The following is a 13287-nucleotide window of genomic DNA, read 5'->3' on the forward strand; positions in this document are numbered from 1 at the left end:
CCAGGTATATGTCATTGGAGAAAATTTGTGATAATGTACATGAATCGGGAAATGCCCTATGGGGAACTGGATGCCTAATTCCAGTCAATTTTATGGAGACTTGGATGTCTAAATCTCCTAGACAGCCTTGAAAATCTCAGCCCTGTTCAAAACGGAGTGTAAATTTAAAGGTCCATCCCAGCTCTTCCCAGACATCACGGCGGCTGGTTTCCTGTAAGATATTCACTACCCACATTCAAGCCCGGTGGTGTCATTCAGATTTAATTCATGCCATGAAATTTCCTTCTTCCATGTTGCTCACTCTTGTTATCCCGGCAGGTATGGTTTCATGCACCCCTGTATAAATGGCTGAGGGCAATCAGAGCATGGTGACCCAGTTCATCCTTCTGAGGCTGACGGATCATCAGGAGTTGCAGATACCCCTCTTCGCGGCGTTCCTGGTGATCTATGTTCTTACGCTGGTGGGGAATCTTGGGATGATTGTGTTGATCTGGGTTGATCCCCGACTCCACACCCCCATGTACTTCTTCCTCAGTAAAATGTCCGTTGTTGACCTCTGCTACTCCTCAGTCTTCGCTCCAAGGATGCTGGTGAATTTCTTAGTGGGGAGTAAAAGCATTTCTTACTCTGCCTGTATTGCTCAATACTTCTCTTTTGTTGTGTTTGTGACCACAGAAGGGTTCCTGCTGGCCGTGATGGCGTATGACAGCTATGTAACCATCTGTAACCCTCTGCTCTACACCGCTGTTATGTCTAAGAGAGTCTGTATTCATCTAGTGGCCAGCTCACATGTAGGGGGGCTCATGAACTCACTGACCCACACATGTGGCTTGCTGAGGTTGTCATTCTGTGGACCCAATGTCATCAATCCTTACTTTTGTGACACTAACCCATTGCTGAATCTCGCTTCCTCTGATAACCACATCATTGAGATTTTGCTTGTAGCGTTCTCTGGGGTTATTGCCATGTCCACCCTCCTGATTGTCATAATCTCTTATATGTACATCCTCTTCTCTATCCTGAGGATCTGCTCCGCCAAGGGCAGGCGCAAAGCCTTCTCCACCTGTGCCTCTCTTCTGACAGCTGTCACCATGTTCTATGGACCTGTGAGCTTAAGCCACATACAGCCCAGTTCCAGCTACTCACTGGAACAGGAGAAAATCTCTGCTGTGTTTTATACCCTGGTGGTCCCCATGTTGAACCCCCTGATCTGCAGCCTGAGGAACAAGGAGATTAAGGATGCTCTTAAGAGGGGGATAGACTGGAAAAACATTCTCAGCTAATTTGTTCACTATGACAATTCCAGTCAATTGAGAAGAACAATTGGAAGAAGGATCGTAGTATGGTCTACTACGTAGTAATCAAGGTGTTACTGCCTTGATTTGTGTATTACAAATGTCGTACAAGAATTAAATGAAACTCAAAGAACTGATGTAGCATGTGGAAATGATGTTTTACAATTGCTTGAGAGGAACAATGTTACCTAATGTCCTGTCATTATGTGGCTGTTGGAATATAGACAACTTTCCTTGTTTCTTGACCATTAATGTATTTGAAATGGTGCCCTGCAAGGTTATCTGAGATTAAAAATAAAATAAACTTGGTTCTAGATTTAATTTCTTAATGTGTTACTTTAATTAATGCTCAGTATGTGACTCGCATTATGAGAATTCAACGCTTTTGCTCTCTTTAGTGTCTGGGCCTCATATGGCCTGCCACAATTGATCTCTATCCCCTTTGTAACAGCCCTTAATGTAGTTGAAGACTGTTATCAGGTCCCTCCTCAGTCGTCTTGTCTCAAAACAAAACATGCCCATTTTTAAAAAAACTTTCCTAATAAATCGGGTTTTGTAAACCCTTTTTGTCATTTTTGTTGTTCCCCTCTGGACTCTCTCCTATTTGGCCACATCTTTCCTAAAGCGTGGCTACCAAACCTAGACACAGAACTTCAACTGAGGCCTCACCAGTGCCAAGCAGAGCCAAACCAGCACCGCCCTGGTCTTACATACAACATACCTGGTAATCCCCCCTAGACAGCCTGTTTCACAACTGCACCTTGTTGTACTTAAAGTACTGCACAGGATCTTTTCAGGGGGAATAAGGCAAAACGCCACATTTATTAGTAATACATGTATTCATTAACACTGTATTATATGCATATAATATATTACACTTACACACACACACACACAAACCCATTCCGTCTTGTTGTTACCAATTAGTTGCTCCCCTTAACTTCACTGGCCAGGTGAGTTAGATGGGGGAGGGGGTGGAGCCGGGCTTCTGCCGATCCGGATCGATGCTCCCATGTTGACAAGACGAGACCCGGGGTCCTCTGCAAGACACCTTACTTTTATAGCAGCTTTTCTCTTATGCAAATCTATACCAGATTCAAACTCTGTGTTTGTGTCTATTGGTTCTTTGTGCTGCTTTTTTTTGAGTGTTGTCCCAATGCTGCAAAAAGGGTGTTTTCAAAAGAAGGTGCTTGCTTCTAACCCCCGAGGCTGTCAGTATGTCTGCTTGTCTTTAATGAGCCCACTTGACACGTTTTATTGTCCTTGGGTCTGGCTCCCAGCCCCTCTCCAACAATTGAGGCTGTTTGCCTTCCATGCCTTGCTCATTCACACCTCATTTATTCAACAGGGCAATTGATTAAGAGTGTGTGTGGGGGGGGAAGAGCTCTTGTTCTACTGCTAGCAAAAAGAAATGTTTCTTCTATCTTATTCTATCCTTAGGGGCTATAATATTATACCAAGGGCAATGCAAAGTTTTTAAATGAGGCCTTGATACAAAGTTCCATGAAAACAGAGGTCACACGTGGGTAGACCCACCACAAGGTTATATGAAGAGGCACAATGTAAAGTTATATGAAAATTATCAGAGATTGATCTACATTGTCCCCCTTTTGACCTCTCAAGAACAATTCTTGAGTGGTCACCATATAAATCTTTTGTATTTGTTGCAAACAAGCCAAACACTTATAACCAGGTGAATATAACTAAAACCATTACAATTGACTAAACACCAGATATAAAATAAACACAAATGCAAACAATTATAATTATAATAATTGGAAATACAACAAAACCATTACCATTACAATAATAGGGTACATTGACAAACAAAATGAGGCCCAAGTTTGATGCTGCAATAGCCATCAAACAATAAAAGTCACTTTTTAAGCACACACAACAAATAAGATTTTGTAGGAGTACCACAGTTGTTATGCAAGCTTAAGCTGATTTGGACTTAAACTAACATTCAGTTGCCAAAATGTTGCAGAATTTTCTATTTTTAACAGTTGTTTTTAAGAGGTTTCTGGGGACCTAAAAGATGGGGCCATACAATTATGGGCCAAGGTCTTACAGGTTATGGGGGCCCAAGAACTACCCTTTAGGGCTTGGGGAAATAGAACCAGAGTGCATAGAGGAAAGTGTGGAATTAACAATACAAGCAAATGTAACTAACAATACAAATGTATTAAGAACAAAAATTAACAAGAAAATGACTATTAGAGAACCTAATAAAAAATAAACCTGATGCATTGGGGACCAAAGTTTTTTGGACACAAGTGGTGATTGATAAATTGGATGGACATAGGGGAAGTAGAGAGAGGAAAAGACATTTGCCCTGTTTAGTGTACTATTTTCTCTTTTTTTGGACCCAATGCTAGCACAGGACACCACTAGAGACAGACACAGAACATGCAACACAGAACACTGAACACAGACTTTGTCATGACACTATAACCATGGTATTTTATAACTCTTTAGCTGGTACCAGCTCTCCTGATGTTCCGGTTTAGAGCCTGAAAGATAGAAACTTGGAAACAAATTAGCACAGTGCTTTTACCATGGCAGAACCTGCTTGGTCTCTGCCACAGTGTGTTTGGTACTTGGGGCTGCACAAATGCTAATTAAGTGGTGCATTTCTTGTGAGTGTAAATTCTCCCTTTTTTTTAGTAAAAGGGCGTTAACACTCCATCTAGAAAAAAATTTTTGTTTTAAAATCTTTAGCCATTTTGCCATGGCCTGGAGATCTGAGGCACAAGCAGGCACTGTTGTTAACTGTTTCAATGGCATTTTGGCCCTGGGAGGAGGAATTTACCCAAATATCCCCCTTCCCAATCTCCAGAGGGGTCCCAAAGGTCTGCCCCCTTCTGGGGTCTCAAATGTTTCTTCTCCTGATGTTACTGCTGCTGTAAGATTTGAGAGTGCTGTTTTAACTCTCTGTACCCAACCTGTTTTTCAGTTTTTTTATCTGTTGCTTGCCTGGGCCCGATCCTGCTTTTTCCAATAAACAGTTCCTTTCCATGGGCACAAGCCTTGTTCCACTACCAATTTAGCAAGGAGGGTGGGCTTTTCAACTAGCCCCCACCCTTCCTGGTTCCGTTTCTTAAACATTTTCTTTAAAATTGTGAAATTACCACAATATTACTTACCAAAACAAAACAAACAAAAAACAAACAAACATAAACCACACTACACTGCCCAAACTCCTATATCCTTCAGAGTTTGGCTTAACAGAACAAGATCTGTATGTTATGTTTTTAACCCACTCTGGGCCAGAGGGAGAGATACTAAGCCTCCCTCTGTATTACTCGGTCTGCTACCACCGAGGGTTCATACACCAATTATACAAATCCTTCCCCGGATTAGATCCTTCCCCGGATCAGAGTGAGAAACACTAAGTTCTCCTCTTTAGCTCAGTATTGCTACGGCTGAGGGTGTAAGTACCTCTACAACACAATTTAAACCTAAACTCCTATATCCTTCAGAGTTTGGTTAATCCTTCCCCGGATCAGAGTGAGAAAGTTCTCCTCTTTAGCTCAGTCATGAACACAATTTAAACCTAAACTCCTATATCCTTCAGAGTTTGGTTAATTAACTGAAAGTTTACACTCTTTTTTCTCTAGTGCCAGGCTTGCTAAAGCTGGCGGTGTGCACACCAGTTTTATAATAACTGTGGATTTTATGCTTGCTCCCCCTTTCGCATTCTCCACCAAAATGTTGTACTTAAAGTACTGCACAGGATCTTTTCAGGGGGAATAAGGCAAAACGCCACATTTATTAGTAATACATGTATTCATTAACACTGTATTATATGCATATAATATATTACACTTACACACACACACACACAAACCCATTCCGTCTTGTTGTTACCAATTAGTTGCTCCCCTTAACTTCACTGGCCAGGTGAGTTAGATGGGGGAGGGGGTGGAGCCGGGCTTCTGCCGATCCGGATCGATGCTCCCATGTTGACAAGACGAGACCCGGGGTCCTCTGCAAGACACCTCACTTTTATAGCAGCTTTTCTCTTATGCAAATCTATACCAGATTCAAACTCTGTGTCTGTGTCCATTGGTTCTTTGTGCTGCTTTCTTTTGAGTGTTGTCCCAATGCTGCAAAAAGGGTGTTTCCAAAAGAAGGTGCTCCCTTCTAACCCCCGAGGCTGTCAGTATGTCTGCTTGTCTTTAATGAGCCCACTTGACACGTTTTATTGTCCTTGGGTCTGGCTCCCAGCCCCTCTCCAACAATTGAGGCTGTTTGCCTTCCATGCCTTGCTCATTCACACCTCATTTATTCAACAGGGCAATTGATTAAGAGTGTGTGTGTGGGGGGAAGAGCTCTTGTTCTACTGCTAGCAAAAAGAAATGTTTCTTCTATCTTATTCTATCCTTAGGGGCTATAATATTATACCAAGGGCAATGCAAAGTTTTTAAATGAGGCCTTGATACAAAGTTCCATGAAAACAGAGGTCACACGTGGGTAGACCCACCACAAGGTTATATGAAGAGGCACAATGTAAAGTCATATGAAAATTATCAGAGATTGATCTACAACCTCATTGTTGGCTCCTAGTCAACTTGTGATCCACTTGAACTCCCAGATCCATCTCAGCAGCACTTCTCCCTAGCCAGTTATTCCCCACATTGTATTATGCATTTGATTTTCCCTTCTAGAGTGAAGTACTTTGCACTTGTCTTTATATTGATCACATCTGTATTCATACTAGTGTTCCATACATCTACTCTTAACAGGGTTATTGTATATACTTAGGCTGGGAAGGAATACATTTTTCTCAATAAATGTTGGTAAATATTGATTTCACCATATGCACACAAACCAACGAAAAAAATGTTGCCATCAATAATAATTGAAATTTACAGATAGGCAAAGTAAGAAAAATTGCAGCTTCAGAATGTATTCGAGTTCGATTTAAGGATATTTATTTTATCTATTGTGACAAGTGATGTTGAGCATTTGTGTTTTAACAGTTATAAAGCTTTAACTTTTTGAATCTCAGTGTCGACTGTCATTAAAAAGAATGTCTGACCTCCCAGTGTCTGATCCCCATAATTTCCCGCAATTGTAAAGGTTTAAACATTTAAAATAAAAAAGGCTTAAACATAAACATCGATATTATCAATTAAAATGATAAAAAAACTAAAAATCAAATTCTGACAAGGCTCTATATACTTCTTATACAGCTTTATTCTCAATCATCTTGTTGTCACCTTGTGCTGGTCCCCATCTGTTTGTCATCTGTATCGTTGTCTCTTATTTTAAGCTTACATTACAAGCTCCTTTGGCCAGAGGTTGGGTTTCTTTCTTTTGTTTTGTTAGATGTTGGTACAGCACCTAACAGAATGGGGTCGGGATTAAACCCAATACTAATGAATTAATGAAGTAGTATCAATAATAATGCTCATGTAATGTTAGTCCCACCAATGCCATATATTTCAGAGGGGTAGTCGTGTTAGTCTGTTTCAGCAAAGACAACGAGGAGTCCTGTGGCACCTTAAAGACTAACAAATGTATCTGGGCATAAACTATCGTGATACATTTGTTAGTCTTTAAGGAGCCACTGGACTCCTCGTTGTCAATGCCATATATTGATTTTATAGGTTTACTTACAGCAACGCTAGACATTTATCATATATTTTAAGGGCTAGAAAGGACAATGAGATCATTTAGTCTAACTGTATAACTCAGGTCACAGTCCTATACAGTTATCCTCGGTATTAAGCCCATTAACTGGCATTTTATTAAGTGTATCTTCCGGAGAGCCATCAGGTCTTGGTTTCACAGCCGCTCTAGCTGGATAAACCGTCACTTCCCATGGTCGTTCATTCCAGCCGTTAACCACTCTCCCTGTTGAAAATGTGAGCCTCATGACTAATCTGAATTGGACTAGTTTTACTTTGAGTATCACGATATAGTGTTCATTAGAACTGGGGGGAGAGGGAAGTTGGACCAAAATCCTTTTTTTCTGAGCAACGCAGATTTGGGTTAACAGAAATATTTTATGAATCTGTGTCAAATGAGCTGGATGGTTTTGCTTTGATCTAAACCTCAGAAAATCGAAAAGTTCTAAATATTTTAAGTTTCCCATTTAAAAGACTTTTTGTTTCAAAATTTACTTCAATTTTATTAAAAAATATAACAATTGCAAAAACTGCAACTGATCAAACAAAATATTTCATTCAACTTGTCAGTCAGCCAAAAAAATGGAAATTTTTGAAAAAAAAATCAATTTGGGTCAACCAGAAACTAAAGTTTTTCATTTATGTTTCAGACTAGCCAGCAAACCAAGAAATCAGTTATTCACAGAGTTCTTTTGATCATACACTTTTTTTTCCTCATCATTGCTATATACTGATTAGCCCTATTCTCACCACTGACACAATTCTATTGCTTTAGGGCTGGTCGACACGGAAACTGACTCTACGGCTATTTAATGTAACTCCCTATATGGCCTTTGGGCTTGTCTTCACTACCGCCCGGATCGGCGGGTAGAAATCGATCTCTCGGGGATCGATTTATCGCGTCTTGTCGGGACGCGACAATCGATCCCCGAATTGACGCGCGTACTCCACCAGCCCAGACAGGAGTAAGCGCCGTCGACGGGGGAGCCGCCGTCCTCACAGCGGGGTAAGTCAGATCAGATACATCGAATTCAGCTACGCTATCCCCGTAGCTGAATTGGTGTATCTGAAATCAATCGCCCCCCCGTAGTGCAGCCGTAGCCAAATAAGAATGCCATTTTCTGGTTTAGTTTAATCCAGTAAGTTAAGAGTGTCCATACCAGGATAGCTCTAGTGCCTTAAAGTCACATATTATCTTGCTCAGGAATAACTTCCCAATGCAAACAAGCCTGTTCTCACCAACACTGATTTAGAGCTTTACTTTCACCCCTCCATGCAGAGGTGGGACACTGAACAGCAAGGTTTAGCAGTGGGGAAATGAATTTATTTGATGTTTTTCCATCCCGAAGAACCCAATACAATTGGGCAAACATTCTGGTGTAGCTGAATATGCACTTTTCTCTGAAAAAAAGTTTCAGCCAAAGAATTTTGGCCAGCAGTAGTTAGGATACTTTCTACCCCACGGAAATGCCTTACACTTAAACTCTGCTAGGTAGACTTGAGCCAAGGGATAATAGAGTTTAGCCCATTGTGATTAATGGTGAGAGGACATAAATCCACTGAAGCACACTCAGACGCAACTTCCTCCGGGATTCAAGAGTGGACCCGCAACCCAACCCCATTCATGGGGGTTCTTTTTATCTTGTATTAATAAAGTTTCAATGAAAAATATTAGAGCACAATATTGGATCAATCATCGAATCATAAGACTGGAAGGGACCTCGAGAGTTCAGAAGTCCAGTCCCCTGCACTCACGGCAGGACAAAGCACCATCTAGAACATCCCTGACAGGTGTTTGTCTAACCTGCTCTTAAAAATCTCCAATGATGGAGATTCCGCAACCTCCCTAAGCAATTTATTCCGGTGGTTAACCACCAGGACAGTTAGGAAATTTTTCCTAATGTCCAACCTAAACCTCCCTTGCTGCAATTGAAGCCCAGTGCTTTCTACACTGGAAAATACTGATTAGTAAAAAATGACATATTGGAATATTGGAATGAAGCATTGGAATAACAGAGACTTGGTGGGATAACTCACATGACTGGAGTACTGTCATGGATGGATATAAACTGTTCAGGAAGGACAGACAGGGCAAAAAAGGTGGGGGAGTTGCATTGTATGTAAGAGAGCATATGACTGCTCAGAGCGCCGGTATGAAACTGCAGAAAAACCTGAGAGTCTCTGGATTAAGTTTAGAAGTGTGAGCAACAAGGGTGATGTTGTGGTGGGAGTCTGCTATAGACCACCAGACCAGGGGGACGAAGTGGACCAGGCTTTCTTCCGGCAACTAGCAGAAGTTACTAGATTGCAGGCCCTGGTTCTCATGGGAGACTTTAATCACCCTGATATCTGCTGGGAGAGCAATACAGCGGTGCACAGACAATCCAGGAAGTTTTTGGAAAGTGTAGGGGACAATTTCCTGGTGCAAGTGCTGGAGGAACCAACTACGGGCAGAGCTCTTCTTGACCTGCTGCTCACAAACCGGGAAGAATTAGTAGGGGAAGCAAAAGTGGATGGGCACCTGGGAGGCAGTGACCACGAGATGGTCGAGTTCAGGATCCTGACACAAGGAAGAAACGAGGGTGATGCTGCAGCTGGGAACAGTGAAGATCCTGCCAATGTCCCTAAAGGCCAGGATGTGACCTCAGATTATATCAGGAGGACCAGTTTGGAGAAGATATCAGTGAAAACTGTGGAGAGGGGGATGTGCCTGGCCAGAGACTGGAAATCCAGGTGGTTACTGCAACTCTCTAACCCCTCCCTCCCATTGTTTTCTAGATAAATTGTACTTTCAACACTGAGGATTTTGTAGGTTATGGCCAAATAATTTACTGTCCTGGCTAATATGCTGTGCATTGCTGTGTGAGAAGCAACAGAGGGTCCTGTGTGTGTGTGTCTGTGGGGTAGTGCAGATACCACAACATTTGCATGGCCTCCTCTACCTTCCCCTCCCCTCCACCAGCCTCTGCTGGGCACAATCCAAAGTGGATACAGAACACTGGGGGGAAAGGTTTCTAAAAACCCAACTTTGCTGTTTATCCAAGAATTCAGAGTATGGGCTATACGGCTCGTGCTGAAGCCCATGGTCTTTAGTAAGTTCACAAATAGAAATCAGTGCCCCTCTGTCCATTTCTCCGCAGGCAGGCAGGTGGGGGTGGAGGGGTTCCAACACCGCTTGGATCAATGCTCTCCATCCTAGCTCAGGCTTTGGTTGGTTTCTTTCAATTGCCCCCAGTCCTGGTAGCTTATTCTGGGAAGCTTCTCAGGCAGCATGAATTCTCAATGGCCTTTCAGGAGAACTGGGAGTGCAAACCTGCTAGGACTTCCATAATAGCCAGATCCCTACCAAATTCAGGGCTCACTTTGACTAATTTAAAAACCCTCTGGCCTTGAAATTAAAGAATGTCACAATTTCAATGTTTCACTCTGAAATGTCATGGTATTATAACCATGGGGGTCTCGACCAAAATGGGAGAATGGGGGAGTTCAGAGGTTGTTGTAGGGGGGTCACAGCATTGTCACCCTCGCTTCCGTGCTGCCTTCAGACCTGGGCTCCAAGGGCAGCAGCCAGCAACCTTTCTGAAGCTAGAGGAGGTTCCCAGATGTGCAGGTGGGTCCCTGCTCTTGGGAGCACCTCAGCTCCTACCTACTACTTGGGAGCACCTCGGCTCCTACCATTTTTGGGGCATCCAGAAAAATGGACACCTGAGCCCCAGAAGGAACTACAAGGGAATCCCTGAGCCCCAGCTGCAGATGCCGGGCAGAAGCCCCGAGCCCAGGTATCCTGAGAGCCGACAGGAGTGGGGAGGGGCATGAAAGTCCTGAGCCCAGTGTCCAGCCCTGGCTACAGCCACAGGGGGGACAGAAGCTCTGAGTCCAGGCACCCAGAGACGTGACTGGAGCAGAAGCTGCCAAGGCCAAAGCCCTGAGCCCAAGGCCGGGCTGATGCAGCGCACTCACTTCTGCGTTGCCTCTGCAGGTGCATCTGATATCCCCACGGAGAGGAAATCCTGTCACCAGCCTGGCAGAGAAACAGCTAGGAGGCCCCTACTGAGTTCTACTTGCTCGGGGGCTCCCAGCAGGACAGGGAGATCGGATTTCATGGGGCAGGGCTAATTCAATCTAGCCAAGAAAGGCACAACAAGAACCAAGGGCTGTCAGCTGAAGCCAGAGAAATTCAAAGGAGAAGTAAGACACACTTTTTTGACAGTGAGGGAGACTAAGCACTGGAACAAATTACCCAAGGAAAAGGTGGATTCTCTGTTTCCTGGTGTCCTCATATCACAGCGTCTCCCAGCAGCAGTAGGTAGTTAGACACCTATATATGGTTGTCATTCTGGAACGTGCATTTTAGTGAATTACAAGCAATTGGGCTTAATATGGTGCAAAGAGTGTGAAATTTCATGGCCCGTGAAATAGAGGCCACATTAGGAGATTGAATTGTTTCACAACCGATGCCTCTATGAAAAACTCAGTGTGGGGTGAGGAACAGAGGGTCCTGTGGCACCTTTAAGACTAACAGAAGTATTGGGAGCATAAGCTTTCATGGGTAAGAACCTCACTTCTTCAGATGCAAGTGATTACTTGCATCTGAAGAAGTGAGATTCTTACCCACGAAAGCTTATGCTCCCAATACTTCTGTTAGTCTTAAAGGTGCCACAGGACCCTCTGTTGCTCTTTACAGATTCAGACTAACACGGCTACCCCTCTGATACTTGACACCGGTTGAGGAACAGACTCTGCTGTTTTACTGGGTAGCCTGCTTGCTCCCCAGAATCAATAATGACCAAGTGGGGTGATCCGGGGTGCAGCTCAAACATCCAACTGGGCTGGCCAGGGGCAGACATCAGGCCTGCAAGGGAAAGGTGGGTGTGGCAGTGACTTCACAAAGGCCTCCGGCAGGAACTCAGCCTATTGGGCAAAGATGATGAGGCGTCTGTGACCTCACAGAGCTCCCTTGACAACAGCCAGGCAGGACAGGGATGCAGGGCAGGGGGAACCTCGGAGACCCCCTGTAGCCTTGCTGCAGCAAGTCTCCATCTCACGGTCTCTCTCAGAGGACCAAGAGACAGTCGGTGTGGAGGACATTCTGTGCGTTTATTTTTTCATATCTGTGTGGATTTTTTTGAAAGAAATCGTCATCTGTGTAGAAGGTAAGAAAAAATATAGGCTCTAAGTACAAGATAAGGGACTCTATCGTAGCAGATTCAAAGGTGTCACCACCCTCCTAGTGAAAACGTTTTTCCTAATATCCAAGCCTTCCACACTGCAACTTGAGATCATTGATCCTGGTTCTGTCATCTGCCAGCTCTAAGAATTTCATGAGAATCAACCTTTCATTGGGAAAATAATTCAAAAATACAAATACAAAAAACGTTGAGTGAAATCAATCCATCCTGATCTTTAGTGTCTGGGGGGTGGGCCTCGGGGGTCAGACTGAGACCCTCATTGGCTAGTAACACCCAGGATGCCAATAAAAAAACTTACAGTTCTCTTAGCAACCAAACCTCTATAATCCAAGAAACACCTGGGGGCTGCGGGAGACAGAGGGGTGCTGAGAATGTCTAACACATGATTGAAAATACAGAGATGTGTGATTGGCTTTGGTTGGGGGACAAGTAGCAAATCCATTGGGATTCTTGCCCCAAACAACAATCACTCATTGTCTTTCAGAACACAAGGGCCCTAACACGCCTGATGTGCTCAAATCTCTCTCCTGCTAGGACTTAGAGAATTTTCTCCATCTCCATGGTACAGAGGGAAAGAAAAAAGAAGTGACCTCTCTTTGGTCACACATCAAGGTCATGCCAGAGCTAGAAAGAGAAGCATAAGAAAAAAGTTGTATCAAAATGTTTTGCATTTAAAACTAACTGATTTCTTAAACAAAGGAACTTTGATGTGTGGTTAGTGAACTGAAATGATACATTCTTGTATCCACGTGTTTCTAGATTAATGAACCAGTAGATCTATCCCCTCACACCTAGTTTTTATCCATAGATTGAGGGAGGAAAACAAGTTTGCCTGTTTTGTGAATTCCCAATTTAATTATGACAGTGAGAGAGTCTAGCTACTGGAACAAATTACCCAGGGGAGAGGTGGCGTTTCTGTTTCCTGGTGTCCTACCATCATAACTGGTTAGGAAGGTGCCTTTTAGAGAATTACAAGCAATTGGGCTCAGTAGGGTGCTAAGAGTATGAAATTTCATAGCCCGTAAAATAGAGGCCACCTTAGGAGATCTAATTGTTTCATAACTGATGCCTCTATGAAAAACTCAGTGTGGGGTGAGGAACAGACTCTGCTGTTTTACTGGGTAGCCTGCTTGCTCCCCAGAATCAATAATGACCAAGTGGGGTGAC

General features: G+C 43.3%; 1 protein-coding gene across 1 annotated transcript; it reads left to right on the forward strand.

The window, feature by feature from the left end:
- Positions 1-219: 219 nt before the first annotated feature.
- On the forward strand, positions 220-1283 carry LOC101932967 (olfactory receptor 5J3-like). The gene has a single exon (XM_065586645.1). The coding sequence runs from the start codon at positions 345-347 to the stop codon at positions 1281-1283; it is 939 nt and encodes a 312-aa protein (XP_065442717.1). The 5' UTR covers positions 220-344.
- Positions 1284-13287: the final 12004 nt, after the last annotated feature.

Source organism: Chrysemys picta, chromosome 2, assembly GCF_011386835.1.
Source record: "Chrysemys picta bellii isolate R12L10 chromosome 2, ASM1138683v2, whole genome shotgun sequence".
Lineage (NCBI taxonomy): Eukaryota > Metazoa > Chordata > Testudines > Emydidae > Chrysemys > Chrysemys picta.